Genomic DNA, 18675 nt, shown 5'->3' with positions numbered 1-18675 from the left:
ACCCAAAAGTATCCTCAGAATAGAGGCCCTCGGCCTTACTCAGTCAGAAATCTCTAAAAGTCCCTCGAGCACAGTAAAACATGATGCTCAGCCCAAAATATCATTTAAAATGTCATTTAATATGTTAAAATATAGTAAATATGGCTGAGTTATGAAAATAGTATAATATAGCATGACTGAGTACATATGTAAAATCAAAACAGTGAGGAAATATCAGTAAAAATCTCCTAAGGGTCCAAATAGTTGACACGAGACCCAAATATGGCATTCAGCCCAAAACATGATGATAGCAAATAGTTTTTAATCAAATACGCGATAAAACAGTCATTCGGGATGGACTAAGTCACAATCCCCAATGGTGCACGACCTCACACTCGTCATCTAGCGTGTGTGTCACCTCAATATAGCACAACGATGCGTAATCTGAGTTTCATACCCTCAGGACAACATTTAAAATCATTACTCACCTCGATCCGGTCCAAACTTTAGCCCGCGATGCCTTTGCCCCTCGAATCGGCCTCAACTCACGTTGAATCTATCCAAAATGAGAATCACAACGTCAAAATATGCTAAGGAAACGAAGCCCATACAAAAATAATCAATTTACAACATAAATCCCAAAATTAACCAAAACCCGACCCCGAACCTACGTCTCGAAATTCGATAAAATTTACATCAATAGATTCTGTATCTCCCCACGAGTTCATACATATCAAAAGTCCCAAAATACGACCACAAATTGCCCCTCAAGTCTTCAAGTCAAGGTCTCCAATACCAAGCCCTAATCTCCAATTTTTAACCCTTAATTTCCATTAATCTTAGGCCAAATTAGTGAAATAATGCCTTAGGATCAATTATTAGGTTCAAAAATCTTACCTCCAGACGTTATCCCTTGAATCCCTCTTCAAAATCTCCCAAAAAGCTCCAAAACCGACTTGAAATAGTGAAGAACAACTCAAAAATCGCGAAGGAATCCTTTTATACCTTCTGGCCCAGACTTTTCGCACCTGCGGTTTAGAACTCGCTCCTGCGCAACTGCTTCTGCGGTCATCACTTAAGCCTCAATTTCCGCATTTGTGATGCACCATTCGCACCTGCGCCATCGCAGGTGCGGTTCCTTAACCGCTTCTGCAGTTTCTGCCTTCCTTGGCTCCTTCCGCTTTTGCGACTCCATACTCGCTTCAGGGAGACCGACCTGCGGTCCCCTAGCCGCAGGTGCGGTTATGACAGCAATGGGAAAAACTTCAGCTGTCACAACCCAACTCAAATCTTCCGCCAACCATCCGAAATCACCCCGAGGCGCCCGGGACCTCAACCAAAAGCACAAACAAGTCACATATCACCATCCAAACTTATACCAATCTTCAAAACACCTCAAACAACATCGGATCAACCAAAACACATCAGATGCAAGCCTGAGGTTCCCAAAATCTTCCAAATTATGCTTTTGATCAAAAAGTCTACCAAATCACGTCCGAATGACCTGAAATTTTGTACACACATCCCAAATGACACAACAGACCTACTGCAACTCCCGAAATTCCATTCTGACCCCTATATCAAAATCTCATCTATCAACCGGAAAACGCCAAAATTCCAATTTCGCCAATTCAAGCCTAAATCTACTCCGTACCTCCAAAACACACTCTGATCACGCTCCTAAGTCTCCAATCATCTCCCGAAGTTGTCCGAACCATCGGAATTCACATCTGAACCCTCTAACACATAAGTCAACATCTGGTTGAATTTTCCAACTTAAGTTTCCTCAAAAGAGACTAAGTGTCTCAACCCTTACCAAAACCTCTCCGAACCCGAGCTAACCAACCCGATCACACATAGCACTGATAAACAAAGCAATAAGAAGCAGAAATGAGGAAAACAGAGCGGTAACTGATGAAACGACCGATCGGGTCGTTACAACGGGGCCCCATCCAAATATACCAACAAGTTTGAAATCATAAAACAAACTCGATCGCACCCTCGGAACGTATACAACATCAACAAAACTAAGAATCACACCCTAAACCAAATTGAATCAACTTATGAACTTCATTCAAACTTACTCTGAACATGCTGAAACATACTTAAACTACTCGGAATGACACCAAATTTTGCGTGCAAGTCTTAAATGACATTACGTACCTACCCCAACTTCCAGAATCGGAATTCGAACCCGATATAAAAAGGTCCACTCCCGGTCAAACTTTTCAAAAACCTTCAAATTTCCAACTTTTGCCAAATGACCCTAAAACAACCTACGGACCTCCAAATCTATATCCGGACGCGCTCCTATGTCTAGAATCATCATACGAAGCTATTCCTAGACTCAGAATCCCAAACGGACGTCTATAACGCCAAATCCTACTTCAAACCAAATTTAAAGAACTTTAAAACCTTCAAAGAGCCAACTTTCACTATTAGGCGCCGAAACGCTCCCGGATCATCCAAAACTCGATCTGAATATACGCCCAAGTCCGAAATTATCCTACAAACCTATTGGAACCGTCAAATCCTGATTCTGAGGTCGTTTACTCAAAACGTTGATCGAAGACAAACTTAGCCTTTTAAGGCCAAACTAAGGAACCAAGTGTTCCGATTTCAATCCGAACCCTTCCAAATCCTAAACTAATCATCCCCGCAAGTCATAAAAACAGTAAGAGCACATACAAATGGTCTTATTTAGAGGAATGAAGTTCTAAAAAGCAAATCGACCGGTCGGGTCGTTACATTTCATGTAGAAGAAATTTTATGATTTTGGTAATACCGTTGAAGATTTTATGATGTGCGCTAAGTTGCCATAATTTTATTTCGTTCGATATATTTATTTATATATATAAATCGAAAAGATGAATAACTCGAACCGAAGCACAAAGTTGATCAAACAGACTAAATATTTATCACATTTGGACCGTATAAATAATAATAATACGCCTATGTATAAAATAATATGTCACCCGCAACCTTCATATCCTAAATTCGCCTCCGTAGTTGAAAGACATGTAACATGTGTAATGTGTAAAAGTCTGGAAGCTGTTTGACATGTTTTTCTACTTGACTGATGTTTAGGTTCTATAATTCATTATATTAAGTTGATTGGTTTAATAGGAATTAGAGGGTGTTTGGATTGGCTTAAAAGTTGGTCAAATCAACTTAAAAGCACTTTTTAGCTTATTTGGGTGTTTGGCAAATACAAAAAGTTAAGTATTTTTAAGCCAAAAAACTAAAAATAAGCCAAAAGCAATAAGTTGGTCTATCCCAACTTATTTTTTTAAGGGCTTAAAAGCTACTTGAGTTTGACCAAATAATTTACCCTATTATCCCTTACATACTTCTATTATTACCAAAGTACCCTCTCTTGCTAAAACCTCTAACCCGTTTCTTTTTCTTCCCATTTCTTCCTAACTGGTATCATAACCTCAGAAGCATTTTAATCTAATTAGCAATACTTGTTTCCCAACTTCAAAAGCTTTCTAACTCGATCAGATACCATTTTTGATTCATTTGCATAACCAAAAATGAAAGCAGAAGGTAAGAAAGTAACTTTTACGTGGTTCTTCCATTTTTAATAGTACTTAACTTTAACTTTTGAGTTAATTTAAAATTAAAAATAAATCAATAAGCTTATTTTTAGTGTTGACAACTTTAGGGCATCTCGGTCATTTTAACATAAAAAAGTGCTTACCAACAGTTGTTTACCAAACATTTCAATAGCTTTTTTTTAGCTTAAGCACTTTTATTCAAATACATAACTGCTTATTTGTAAAACAAGTTCAAGCACTTAAAAAGTGTTTTTAAGCACTTGTGCTTAAAAATTACTTTTTTTAAGTCAATCCAAACGGGCTCAGTGTTACCTTTAGCTTAAATGAGAAAAAGACCGGCCAAGGGGTAGTTGAGATTATTAGCAATTTGAATAGCAATGGGAGATCATGAATAACAATCATGTGTTTTTAATCGAGTAGTTGTAGAAATGTAAACAACGTAGTTAAATATCGACATTATCTAACGTATAATGGTAGTTTTTTATATTTAGTATTGCATGCTATCACATCTCATCCATAAATGGGATTAATTGAAGTAAACCAGATTTACAGCTTGGCACTCATCATTTGATCTGGACAGTGAAACCCTCAAATAGTGGACCATAAAATTTATTTTGTTTTTCCAATTTACACAAACATATTACTTATTTATTTATTTATTTGTTTCTTCATCCTTCTTCTCCATCGGGAAAAAAAGCCCTCATTTTTCACCTTCTCCGATTCAGTTTTTCATCACTAAATCCTGGTTAGGAAGCTCGCAGAAACCCTAATACCAAATTATCAAATTTAGGGAGATTTAGGAATGAAGTGAGAGATGGGTGCAGCAGGTTCCAAACTCGAGAAAGCTCTAGGTGACCAATTTCCCGAAGGAGAACGTTACTTTGGCCTTGAGAATTTTGGCAATACTTGCTATTGTAACAGCGTTCTCCAGGTATTCCTTTTTATCATTTATTTTGATTTATCTTTTCTGTTTATTATTTACCTCGATTTTGATTTGCATCATTTTCATGCTACAACTATTTTTATATTCTCACTAGTTCGTGCTATCTGGAAATTTGGAAAAAATGTTATCCTTTTCTGGGATTGTTTGTGGTGGTACTATAACTATTTGATTGATTAAATGAAATAGATAAGGTTTCATATAGTTACTAGTCGGGAATTAGACGTAGTTGAGATATATTATGGTGTATGCTGGGTGATATAGTGGCAATTGTAAGTAGATAGTTATGTACTGGATTGCTATCTTTTTGTTCTAAGGTTTTTGCTTAGGGGGTGATGCTAAAAAGTCACTGAAGACCGAGAAACTGTGATGTTTTAAGAACAGAAGAAGTTCTCTGTGGATATGTCTAGACAATTCTATTATATAAATTCTCCGAATCCCATTAAAAGAGGTTAATTCTATGCTGCTCCCTTCCCTGACCTCTGGAAAGAACTCATCTTTGACCTATTGATTTTCTCAATCTCTAGGAGCAGTACAAATGCATTACTTTTCTTTCCAGTTTACTTTGAAAAGGTTTTATACCTCCCAGCAATTTTGAAAAGCTTTTGTCAATGACTTTATTAGGCAGAAATGTATCTTCTAAACAGCTGGGTATGTACCGTGGAAGAATTTGATTGCAAGCTTCAAATATAGCCCGTAAAGCGATGCGAATGGTTGGATAATTGGTTTATATGGATCCTTTTTGGGCGAAAATCTTGATAAAGTTCCAACATACCTAGTGTTTGACTCTTCTACAATGTATACTATATTCTTTCCATCTTCCTACTAGGATAGATATTCTAACAGCAAAAGCATTGAGAAAAATAACATTGTCATATGCCTAGTGAAGAATAAGCTATATATAGCCTGGTGAAACCTTAGTTACATTAGATTGTATTAATTTATTTTTTTGAGAAGGTCACATTTGTTGCATATATATTAAGTGTATCAAAGCAGGTATAATTAACCATAATTACAAAGGGTGGTACAGGAAGATTCTCAAGTCCTTACAAGGATCCTAAAACATCAACAAAAGATTTTGGATATTCCATGTACTCTTGCTTACACCAAAAATAAAAAAGAGCTAAACAATGCATTTTCATCATCTGGATTGTACTATGTCTATCTTCAAAACATCTTTGGTTTCTCTCTTTCCAAACAGTCCACCAAATGCAAGCTGAGACAATCTTCCATCTCTCTTTCTGATCAGGGGAGCTACCGAGTCTGTTTTAGCATTCTAGAAGTTCAATAATACTTCTTGGCATTACCCACATGATTCCTTTCAAGTTAATGAAAATCCTCCAAATTTGTTCTGTTATCTTGCAGTGCAAAAAAAGATGGTTGATTGTCTCTGCCTCTTCTCCACACAAGTAGCATCTGGACCATAGGTGGAAGCCCCTCTTGATAAGATTATCCTGAGTTAAGACTGCTTTTCTGGCTAGCAACCACGTGAAGCAAGCAACTTTGTATGGAATTTTGACTTTCCAAATTAGTTTCCAAGGCCAACTTCCAATCTGATTATTAGAGGTGTTGCATTCCTTATAGGCAGACTTGACTGAGAATTTACCTTGCTTATATACAATCTTCAGGAGTGGATGTCCCTTTGAATTGATCCAAGGTGTTGTAGAATTCTGCTAGCCTAATGATCTCCCGGTCATTGAATAGTCTTCTATAGCTAAGGTTTCATCCTTGGTTTGACCATACATCTCCCATAGTTGCTACTTGTTGCTGGTTCAGACTATAGATGTTTGGGAAAGTCTGTTTCAAAGGACAATTTAGATTGTATGATTGGCTACAAGAATAGATTATGGGAGGGGAAAGTTCCTCAGTTGACACTTTATTTAAATGACGGCTCCTCAAGATGTTCTTTTTCTTTTAGAATTTACTTGATTAGCTTTAAGTATTCCTTGAAAAGATGTTCTCCCCGTGTCTCTTCAAGGAGGTAGTTCCACTCTTCATGTAGAACTTCTTGGTAAGAGGTTATTGTCATCTAACTTGATAAATATGCTACTTATCATGATACATGTATATGCAAATTCATTAGAATGCAATTCAGCGATTTGCTTTCTCGTAAAAAAAACATAAATGAGATGTAGCAGATGTTATATTTAATTCAAATGTGAAGCACAAGAAAGTTTTGACTAGTAAAATTCTCTCCAGTTCAAAACCATGTCAATAAAGGGAGGAAAGGACGGGAAAAAAAAAGAGGTCATGGAAGAGAAAGGTTATGGCATGAAATTTCACCAAGTAAAACCTATTAGGAGGAAATAAATTTGCATCTTGAAAAGCTGTCTTTCCCGGTTCACACCTATTACAATCTTCATAAAATTAAACCAATTATGCCATACATTAGGACGAACTGAGATTGGACTCAGTTTTTTTTCCAAAGTGTTATAGGTTTTTCTTAGAGCAAATGTTGGGAAAAGAGCATATCATGAATGGATATGAATGCATCTCCTAAAGGAAGTTACAAAATTCTCGATCCAAAGTTCATGTAGTTGAAGAGTTTTATCAAGCACACATCTTTTGAAATGGAAAGGGGAAGTACTACAGAAATGTCTAGTTAAACAGAAGCAGACGAAAACAAGTTCTTATCATCTAACGGAAGCAGAAAGATTCCTAAAATTAGGAATAAGAAAAATCAACGACAAGTTTCCTCCTAACATGTAAATCCCTCGACCAAGCTAGAGGGGGAGTTTGGTTTGGCTAAAGTTGAAATTGTGATATCAAGTCCAATGGGGCAAGCAATATTGGTAGTGTATTAGAAAGAGAAGTGAAAAGATGACACACCACTCTATTTTTATAATGGTGGCTCTTGGCCTACTTGCACACACCTAATTTAATCCTTTAGATACCTGCTCTCTCTCACCAGCATAAATATCAGGTATTTCTGTCGATCAAGGCTTAAACAGATAGGAAGAAATCGCATTTTTCGCCTAGGTTGGGATTTAAACCTTTGTCTCCCATGGTCCATTCAGCTTCATTGATCGATAGGCGATACCCTTGAATAAAAAGATGACGCATCATGACTTGAGAAAAATGATAAGGATGAATGCATCGCGTTGAACAATTCTAGTTAGCTCCATCACTTTTTTGCGAAACTAGGGAAATAAGTCAGGCAAATCAAAAACTTTTGTACGCAAAGAGCCTCAACCTACAAAGTCAAATCTCAAGATAGGAGATGAAACACTATGAAGAAGACGAAGAAAAAGGTGAAAGTTGTCAATTGTGACGAAGGAGAGAAGAAATAGAAACCAAGGGGAAGAGGTCAAAAGAGAAAAAAATTAGGATAGGTACATCGCCTTGGCTTCGAAGGATCATAATACCCTTGTCATGTATGATTGGTAAGTATGGGTGCTAAGCATGTGGTGGATCCTTAAGATTATCCAAAGGCTGCTTTTGGTTTGTGTTAGGATACACTATAGAGGAGATAAAACTGAAGCTGATGAACGATGTTGGGACAATAGCACACTTGTTAACATCAAAGGAGTAGAACCATCTAAGTAAACTTTAGCACAAATGCGATGTCATCGAGCACAACTAAGGGAAATCAAGTGGAAATGACCAGTACAGTTCAGTCAACTTCGAGGGATATTTTTGTGACCAACTCAGTGCACGTCGCACCCTCCTCGATTGGACCTGACATTTCACAACTAGACATTACAAAGAAGGAAGATAATAGTGAATTGATAGGATATATTATGAACAAATAGATGAAGACAACCTTGTTATGTCATCGAGGAATTTGCAATTTTTGTGAGTTTTGTTCTTTAACGGGCCATGAGAAAGAGGCAATTTAGTGTTCACTAAGATCGAAAATGAATGTAAGTGAAGGGGAGTTAGGGATGAGATCACACTAATTGTTCAAAAAATAAAATTGGAGGGGCGTTGTAATTTAGAATTGAAGAGATTGGTAGCCTCAATGAACTATGAAGGGAGAAACAAGGAGAACAATAAAAGTGGGCGAGAAAGAGAGATGGATTGATTGAGTAGAAGGGAATGAGGAGTGAGATCAATCGATTGATTGGGTGGAGTAGAACGAGTGATTAAAAATATGAGAAGTCTTTGAGACAAAGTTAAGGAGGTGACTGTATTTGTGTTGTATGGACTAAAGAGGAGTTAGAAACCTTGAGAAATCTTTTTAATTCTTTTGACTGTTGGGAACATTTGTTGTCTTCATAAATGGTAGGGTTGCAGTACCTTTGGTATTACCACCATGTTGGTGCAAATATTTCGTAATAATTTATTATGATTTATTTAACAAAAAGAACAAAAAGAAAAATCAAATGAGAAAGATCCTCCGAGTGGCGGGTGGTATTGAGAACAAATTAAAGTAAGAGATTTAAGTAGATGGAAATCATGTACAGGAAGTTTAAGATGTGTTTGAACTTGAAGATGGTGAAGATAGGTCTTATGGTTGGACTAAGCAATGGAATTCCATAAGATATGACCCTCTCTCGTATGTATTCCAACTGCTTTCTTCTCATTCAGTCTTGTGTCACTTATCTTTTCACATTATCAGTCTTTGTTTATTTGACATGTCTACCTCCTGTTTGACCTGCATTTGTCAAATGTCGAACAAGATAATGTGAATAAAGTCTTAGCTCTATCATTATATTGGATGTCATCAGCTCTTATAAAAGCTTATATTTGTTAGAGGGCACATTTTTATTTAGTGATTTATGTCTTTAAATGTGTCTCCTTGCAGACTAAATTATTTTCGATGTGTCAAGCAAGTGAATTTGTTTGATGAAGGGAGGGCAGTGAGACTTAAACATATCTTTTTGAATTTTATGACCTCCTTCATTTAAAAATTTGAAGACATAAATAAGTAAAAGTGTGCCTCTTTTTAAGTTTTCTGATGAGGTGACTACACAATTCAATAATTTAGATATGAGAAGTTCAACTGCCATCACTCTATCTACATACAGGTTGAAGCAAAATCCAAAAAATATTTCAAAGATGGACTTTGGTTCGAGTTCTTGGAATGTTGAAAATGGTGAATAGCCGCTTTAAATACATTGCATCTTTTTTTCGGTTTGAAACATGGAAGCTATTTCTTCTTAGCCTTATGATGTACTGTCTGCTTGCTCGTTGCAATGGATTGTTATTGTCTGTTAGGGTGGATTGAATTATCCAAAAAAGAGACCTTGTATGCATACATGTCTTATATTATATATGACCCGGATGTTGATATCATTGCCTTATACGTGTTATTTTATGTATGATCCTGAAGTTGATAGAACTATCTTGTTCTTTTTTTCTTTTTTCGACAGGCTCTATATTTCTGTGTTCCATTTCGAGAACAACTACTGGAGTATTTCTCAAATAACAAAAATCTCGCTGACGCAGATGAAAATCTCTTGACATGCCTTGCTGACCTGTTTATGCAGGTATTACTTGATGATTGTTGACATTTTCCTAATTGTTTTCCCTTGATCATTTAATTATGATGCACAAGTAAACAGAATTTTGTATTAAGCTGCTAATCAGAACCCCATAATTATGCTTTCCATATCTGCAAGAAACGGCAATCTTTGAATTGTTGGGAGAGATCCTTGGCTGAATTTCCATTCTTTCTTTTTTATCGAATGTCCCGGAAGGAAGAACATCCATTCTCTCTATTTAGAGAATTTTGTGATCATTTTCCAACATCTGGAACGTACATATACGAGACATTAACTGGCAAGGAGAATTTTTTTCTTTTTTGTTTTTTTATAAAGGATTATTAGGAAATTTCATTTCTCTAAAAAAAAAAGGATTTAATTTTAAATGCAAAATCCGCATTTTCAGGTTTAGCAAAACTAAAATGTTTCTCTTTTCTCTGTGTCTCATTATGTTAATCAGACAAGCAGAATCTTGTTGAGATGTTCTTAGGTTTCTTTCTTTGTTTTTATACTTCTCACGTGCACAAAAGGAAAAAGGAATTCTTCAAAGTAGTGAGGGTCCAGTAGCCAACTCCTGGATGGGACTAGGGTAGTTGTTTTCAGGGTATGAATGTGGATGCAATCTTTTGGAAGTTTTGTTTCCCGATCACAGGTTATTTGAAGAATTCAGATTTTATGCAAATTATAATTTTATAGTTTATGACTTTCTGTTTGGTTGTTTCACCTGTGAGCTCATCTTTAAAAACAACTTCTGACCTTTTGAGGTTTTGTCAGGGCGGTTTTCAGTTTGCCTTGAAAAAAATCATCAATTGGCTTAGGGCAGTTTTATTTTATTTGTAGGGGAGACATGGAATTTTGTTGTTGTTGCTTGTTCCTGTAAGGATGAAAATTAAATTGAAGATTGGTTCCTAAATGGATGTGCATAAAGTAATTCTTGTGCTTGTTGATGGCCTGTACAGCAGGCATTTTGCTTTCCATCATCAGTTTATTTCGTAGTTCCTTGCCGCTAGTACTCATTGGCTGAGAGTTGTCTTGAGATCTATACCGTGTTCTTGCTGTTAAGTAGACTGTTCAATTATTCTTTGGCTTATTCTCTTGACTATTTTTTGCTTCCATAGAAAAGAGTGAATGCATATATGATTTTTTTCTGCTAAAGCTTAGGCTCCAAATAGGTGAAGACGTTTAGTCCAATCCAACGAAATGTTGACAATTGACAATTTGGTCACATAAAAGTTGCTCTGCAGTCTGCTACACTTTTGGGAACTTGAAACTGAACTTTTGATCACCTTTGGTAGTGCAAAATAAAATTATTATTAGAAAATAAAAAGATCAAGTAATTCATTGACTTTCACTGTCTGTCACACACATAAAATGTGAGACTATCTTTTATGACTTTGAAAAGGCTTGAATTAGCTAGACTTGTAGACGGTTTATTTCCTACCTTCTGTTTGTTCTTCGTTAGGTGGTTGCACATCATTACTTTGAATCAGTAATATCCTTGCCTCCTTTATTTACAGATATTCAGAAGCACATATGCCAGACTTTGTATCTTTTTGCATTACGTGAGCCCATGATCAATATTGTACTTCAATCATTCCACCTCTGGGCTTATTCTTGTTATTTTTGTAGATAAGCTCGCAAAAGAAGAAAACTGGTGTCATTGCTCCCAAGCGCTTTGTACAGAGATTGAAGAAGCAGAATGAGATTTTCCGCAGTTATATGCATCAGGTGTCCTATAGTCACTTCTTTTAAAATGCTAGTTAGATGCTAATATGCCTTCTTCCAATAAAGTGTGGGGCAGATAGCCTCCAAGTTTATCTGTACAGGTTAACAGAAAACCCCTTTTACCTCCTTTTATTTGCATTTCATGAATTGTGTGCTTTACTCCCTTTTGGTGTTACTAAACTGCTATAATGTGAAATTGCTAGAATTCCTAAAACTAATGAGTTTCATCTCATATTTGCCTCATTTTCTATTGGGAAAAAGGTCAAATTTATCCCTCTACTTTAGTAAATTGTCCACGTTTATCCCTAATTCTACTATCGGACCAACTACGTCCCTACCGTTAAGAAAGTAGATAAAAATATCCCCGACCATAACAGCTGTCCACTGTGGCTAGGGACCCCCTCAATAAAAAATGCCACGTAATTAAATAACCCACCCCTTACCTTTCTTTCTTGATATTTCATTTTCATTCTAAATCTTTATTCTTTTTTCTCTCTCCTTTTCCCTACCATCAGAATCTCTCTTCTCGCTTGCCCTCCACTATTACAGTAGGTAATAAAATTTCGCCGGAAAAAATGGTCCCTCTTTCCTTTAGCAGTTGTCGGCGCCGCAAGAGCAACTGGCCAGCTCACCTCTAGAAAACAATCTCTCTCTCTCTCTCTCCATCCTTCTATATCCGCCTGCAACCTACCGAAAATTACCCACCACCACTAAAAACCAGATACGTCTGAACACCACCGGAATCCATCAGATCCCAAAACTCTTCGACCACGATTCACCTTCCATGGATATGGTTGATTTGAACAATATTACACAGTTTATTACCCAAGCCACCATTAAAGTGAGTAATAAAATTTCGCCAGAAAAAGGGGTCTCTCTCTCCTTTAGCAGTAGCCCGCGCCGATGAGATCAACTGGTCGACTAATCAAGGCAAAAACCAGCACTAATCTCGTCCCTGTTAACTCTCTGTTGGAGGAAACTATATGGGGCACTTCTTTACTATGCTACTGTAATCTCGTTTGCTGTTTCTTCCGCATGTCGCCGGCCGTCCTCCGCCATTGCAAAACCCCTTGTAATTTCCTTATTTTTGGACTACACACAAAACCATTCTCTAGAATTCTCTCAATCACAACGCGCACACAATTTTTGTTGATAAAAATTTTTCTCGTTTGGTCTTTAAATTAGAAGAGAAACACCTGAAAATTGAAAGGTAGTGTTGGTAAAACCCAGGTGTTGGTACATGAAATATTTAGAGAAGTAGTGAAAATGTGCAGTAAAGAGTTCTTGTGTGGAGAGATTTGGTACAGGCGAAGGAATTTATTGGAGCATTTCGTGGTAGAAAAGATGAGGCTAATATAATTGGTGGAGGGAAAGGGATCAGATGGTAGGGAAAAGAAAAAGAGAAAAAGAAGTAAAATTAAAAGAATAGAGATTTAGAGTAAATTATGTGGATTATTTAATTACGTGGCATTTTTTATTGAGGGGGTCCCTTGCCACATTGGACAACCGTTAGGGTTGGGGATATTTTTATCTACTTTCTTAACGGTAGGGACGTATTTAGACCGATAGTAGAACTAGGGATAAACGTGGATATTTTACTAAAGTAGAGGGACAAATCCAGCCTTTTTCCCTTTTCTATTTTCATGCTGCGTTTGGTTGTATTTTCTTGAGCCAGTGTGATTGTTAAATTTAAATGTGTTGAACTGGAAATCCTTTTCCTAGGCCAGCAAATGATCAGATCTGCTCCAGATCGAATGAAAATCGCCTGTTTAGAGTTGATTGTGTTGCAGAGGAGAATATCATTGCTTTAATATCTAGTGTACAACCTCTAATATTATGAAAGTGAGAAGCTACTGTATTTAGCTTGAGGGGAACAATCAAAGCCTGTCCCCCTGCCTCAGGGGCTTGAATTTGTTATCTTTGAAGAGTTCTCTATGCCTTTTTGTTTGTCCACATGAAACTTTAAATATTGGTGTGCTAGTTTGCAAACATTAGTTATCATGTTAATTTAGTGATTACGAGCTAAGTATATTTTTGGATATTCAAATCGCTTCAGATTGTCTCTGAGCCGAGGGTCTTCCGGAAACAGCCTTTCTACCCCTCTGGGGTAGGGAGGGTAGGGGTAAGGGCTGCGTACACTCTATCCTCCCCCGACCCCACTAGTGGGATTCTACTGGGTTGTTGTTGTTGTTGTAAATTGCTCCAGATTGTTCTCCTTTGTGGGGGGCACGCAGGTGGTCATCAGATCCTGCTTTCTTTAAGACTTGCTTTCTATGAAGTTTGTCCCTGAAATTATTGGACTCACATTCCAAATAGTTGTTAGCTAAATGATACTGATCAAACAGACTTAACTGCTATATGCTTTTGACTTTTAAGTATTCATCAGTTACTCTTTATTTCTCCTTTATGTGTTGGTGCATATATGCTCTGATGCACTTCCCCACCACTCATGTCTATAGATATCTTTCTTTGTTAGGACGCACACGAATTTTTGAATTATTTGCTGAACGAACTGGTTGACATACTGGAGAAAGAAGCCAGTGCTGCTAAAAGCGATCAAGAAACTTCTTCCCCAACAGAAAAGATTGCAAATGGACCAACCAGTATTCATGTTAATGGGGCTAAAAAGGAGCCCCTGGTCACATGGGTGCACAAAAATTTCCAGGTATGCTTGCTTGTCTTAGTTGTTATCAGCTTATAGACTGTCATTTCTGGCAATAACGTCACTTGAAATGTCAGCAATTGTATGCCTTCTTTTTACAGTTTCATCTGCAGCAGGCATGTTTAAATTGGGTTGTCTGGTGCATAGTACTTTATGATTGGATCTTACATTAGTCTTGCCATGTACCTTTTTTAGTCGCTGACTATAAACAAGGAAATAAAGAATATTTTGAGTGATAAAAAAGAACTGTTAGTTGCCCCCAGGACCTAGCTCAAGTGGCAAAGGGTGGTGGATTTGTGTCTTAGGTCACAGGTTCAAACCCCCACACCATGCAAAGCAAAGCCTGGTATTTAACCTGGTATTTAAGTGGAGAAGGGTAGAGGGGCGGGCTCATCATCCACCGAGTTTCGAAGGTTGCGGTTGGTCTAAAGGATCGGCCCCAGACGGATTTCTCGGTCCTCAAAAAAAAAGAACTGTTAGTTTACATTACGGATCTGCTTTGAGCCCATACTTGAAATGGTGCATGCTAGCAAATGATGTTTATGATAGACATCAAAATTAGTGAAAAAATCAATCAAAGCTAGATGTGAACTCTAAATAGAAGGGTTTCTTATCAGGTAAGAATATATGCATGGTAAGTTTGCCTCCATAAGAAGAATGAAAGTGAAGTGAGATTTCACAAGCTTGTGGTTCTTAAATTGAGACAATTTAGATATTTAGGCTGAAAATGACATGATAAATACTATAACGAACACAAAGAATTCAGAAAGGATCGCTGAGAGGAGTGCTACTGGAATGTTATGCGATATGAATATACCTGACAGGCTAACAATGTATATGATGGTCGAAATGGAGGAGTGTTATGGCAATGCTATGTGATAGGAAGATACCTAGCAATAGTGAGAGGCAAGTTCTATGAAACTATTGTGAGACCAGCAGCGTCAGACATGCGTAAATATTCGACATCTAAGATCCAATGTGTCCACAAAGCTAACATCCTAAAATTGTGGATGTTAATATGGATAGACAGTTATATAAGACTGACCAAGATCTAAAATTATCACATCTGACCGAGGGAGCAAGTAGCACAGGTAGAGAATGATATGGCATAAGATCGCCTTGTGGTTTAGCCATGTCTATGTAGACTTATATATGCACCGGCCCATTGATGTTGCACTTTAGAGATTGAGGATATGAAAAAAAGAGGTAAATCTAAAATCATATGAAAAAAGTCGTCACAAAAGATTTACAATCTCCAAATTTATGCTGACCTAGTTAAGGTCCAATATGATACACATTAAGGTCACATGATGTATGCTATTTGCTGAAGATATTGTGCTAATTGACGAAACTAGTGAGGGTGTTAACCAGAAGCTTGAACTGTGGAGAAGTACTTTAAAGAGTAACGTTTTAGGATAAGTAAAAGTAACACGGAATATATGTACGACAAGTTTAGTCAGCATAAAAAGAGTGAAGCTAAGGTGAGATTAGACGGGCATGCGGTGCCTAAATGCTTGTTACATGGGAATGGAATGATAGATGAAGCTGTTACATGTAGAATCAAAATCGAATGATTGAAATGGAGAACTGTTACTAGTTTGCTATGTGATACTAGGATCCATACCAAAATGAAAGGTAAGTTCTATAGAACATTTATTAGATCGTAATATTGTATGGAAGTGAATGTTGGATTGCTAAAGTCCAACACGTTCACATATGAGTGTCGTAAAGATGTGGATGCTAAGATGGATTTGTCATATAAAGATTAGATAAAATTAAAAATAACCACATTCCCCAGAAGGTGTAAGTAGCACAAATTGAGAATAAAATAGAGAACGTCGCTTGAAATGGTTTGGCTATGTCGTGTGTTGGCCTCTAGATACATTGGTCTGTACGTGTGAAATCATGGTGAGGGAAGGTGTTAAGAAGGAACGACGTAGACCTAAAATCACACGTAACAAAGTTGTCCGGAAAGACCTACAATTTCTTGGATCCATGCAAACTTAGCGAAAGTTAGGTCTCAATTGAAAAAAAAGATCTATATAGGTGATACCAGTTAGTTGGGACTTGGGCATGTGTTTTAGTTATGTTAGTACGTTACTTTAGGTCTAACATTTTCCAGGAGTTATTTAACCCTATCAAACATTTATATACTATTAGAAAATATAGAGAATTTCTAATATTGTTTATTGTTTTTAGTTTATTTTATATAATATTGGTTTGAGATGAGTTTAAACAGAGAAACATAGTCAGTGGGGATTCATACATTTGACCCAATTTGTTTGGGACTGTAGTTGTTATTGTTTATTATTTAATAACACTTGTATTAGCTCTGTCAAGAGTTGTTTTTTAGTTTTAGAGAGTTATATGTCTGTAGGAGAAGTGTGAGATTTAGTAGGTGTTTGGACAAAAGAATCGTAAAATTCCAAAAAAAAAAGTGAAAAAAATTCAAGTGAAAATGATATTTGAAAATTAGAGTTGTGTTTGGACATGAATATAATTTTAGGTTGTTTTTGAAGTTTTGTGAGCAATCTGAGTGAATTTTGAAAAACGGCTTTTTGGAGTTTTTCAAAATATCGAAAAATTCCAAAATGCATCTTCAAGTGAAAATTGAAAATTTTATGAACAAACGGTGATTTCGAAAAAAAGGGAGAAACTTCTTATGTCCAAACGGGATCTTAGAGAACTCCTGATTTTCTAATTTATTTTAAATGACAAATTATTAGTATTGGAATGAAGAAAGCCTGAATAGAGCGAGTGGTCATCAGGATTCTTATAGTCGAGCCAACCATTTTCCGATCAAGGGATAGCTGATTGATTTTTCACTAATCAGTCTGCTCTTCTTTGTATATTCTCCACAAACCTAGTAGGCCAGTAAGTGCCTGATATTGCATCCTTATACCGCAATATACAGAGGTGTCTGACTCTCTTATCAAAACTAAAAGAAAGGAAGGAAAAAAGAGGAAGAGTTCAGAAGTAGAACTAAGATTTTGACATCATTTCTTTGACCGTATGGAAATGAAAGTACGAGTGTTATTAACCTTGTAAAATAAAAAAAAGAAAGCATTTTATCTGGAGTTTTGGTTTCTCTGTTCAACTAGTACTCACTAGACTCTTTAATTGACTTTATTTACTTCCAGGGTATACTCACAAATGAAACGAAGTGTTTGTGTTGTGAGACTGTAACTGCAAGAGATGAGACATTTCTTGATTTGAGCCTCGACATTGAACAGAACAGTTCAATAACTAGCTGCCTGAAGAATTTTAGTTCCACAGAAACCTTGAATGCAGAGGATAAATTCTTCTGTGACAAGTGTTGCAGGTATGATGTGTTTTTATTTTTATTTTTTCAATTTATGTTTTCTTTTTTTCTTTGGGTTTTCCTGTTGGACACCCCCTTCGATGCATATACCTAGGTGACATAGCTGCAGCAAACTAGCATGACTCATCTCTTCGTATTTTATCATTACCAAACCAACTAATTCACCATTTTTGAGAACTTAGCTTGCAGGAAGCTCAGAAGAGGATGAAGATTAAAAAGCCCCCTCACATCCTGGTTATCCACTTGAAGCGATTTAAGTACATTGAACAGCTTGGTCGGTATAAGAAGCTCTCTTACCGTGTTGTCTTCCCACTTGAGTTGAAGCTAAGCAATACAGTTGAGGATGCAGATGCGGAGTATTCCTTATTCGCTGTGGTAGTCCATGTTGGGAGTGGACCAAACCATGGACACTACGTGAGCCTTGTGAAGAGTCACAACCACTGGTTGTTCTTTGATGATGAGAATGTCGAGATGATTGATGAGTCGGCTGTTCAAACTTTCTTTGGTTCGGCTCAGGAGTATTCCAGCAATACAGATCATGGGTACATCTTATTTTACGAGAGAGTCTCCAATGGAAGCACTAGCTGATAGTAGAAAAATGAGTTTAGCTTATTTCCAATTTTGAACTCAATTTCTCCCTCTAATCATCAATTTTATTATTTGCTACTTCTCTGTAGTTTGTTCAAAGATTTTCTAGTGAGTTGACATGAAATGTGAAGCATACATATCTAGGTTGTTGCCTTGTACAGTGGATGGGGGAAGCTTACCATCTATATTTCCAACAATAAAAGGGAAAAAGGATATGTAGTGTATGTGATAATTTAAGTTTCAAAGACCTTACTCTTCAGTTTAGGGTGTGTGCTCAGCTACTATAATTCTTTTTCTAATTTCAAAACCTTATTCTGCCTTTTCTTTCCCATGCATCTCTTTTTTAAGCCAAAAAGCTACAGATTTGCCTTTTCAACTTTATATCTGAAGATGAGACTACTTTTACTTGCGAGACAAACTCTATGATGCTAGTTTTGATTCATATGACTTCAGCCCCTAAAACAAAATGCGGA

General features: G+C 36.8%; 1 protein-coding gene across 1 annotated transcript; it reads left to right on the top strand.

The window, feature by feature from the left end:
* Positions 1-4172: 4172 nt before the first annotated feature.
* On the top strand, positions 4173-18521 carry LOC107776464 (ubiquitin carboxyl-terminal hydrolase 3). The gene is made up of 6 exons (XM_016596366.2): positions 4173-4470; positions 9795-9911; positions 11535-11633; positions 14107-14295; positions 17433-17614; positions 17797-18521. The coding sequence occupies exons 1-6, from the start codon at positions 4354-4356 to the stop codon at positions 18200-18202; spliced, it is 1110 nt and encodes a 369-aa protein (XP_016451852.1). The 5' UTR covers positions 4173-4353; the 3' UTR covers positions 18203-18521.
* Positions 18522-18675: the final 154 nt, after the last annotated feature.

The sequence above is a fragment of the Nicotiana tabacum genome, chromosome 11, assembly GCF_000715075.1.
Source record: "Nicotiana tabacum cultivar K326 chromosome 11, ASM71507v2, whole genome shotgun sequence".
NCBI classification, from domain to species: domain Eukaryota; kingdom Viridiplantae; phylum Streptophyta; class Magnoliopsida; order Solanales; family Solanaceae; genus Nicotiana; species Nicotiana tabacum.
Note: the sequence above shows the minus strand (reverse complement) of the source record. Positions and strands in the feature narration are given on the sequence as shown.

Bases quoted from the DNA above. Each gene is read 5' to 3' on its own strand.
- LOC107776464 (XM_016596366.2), top strand. From the start codon at position 4,354: ATGGGTGCAGCAGGTTCCAAACTCGAGAAAGCTCTAGGTGACCAATTT. The intron at 4,471-9,794 runs GTATTCCTTTTT...TTTTTTCGACAG, and splicing joins ATTGTAACAGCGTTCTCCAG to GCTCTATATTTCTGTGTTCC. The intron at 11,634-14,106 runs GTGTCCTATAGT...TTTCTTTGTTAG, and splicing joins TCCGCAGTTATATGCATCAG to GACGCACACGAATTTTTGAA.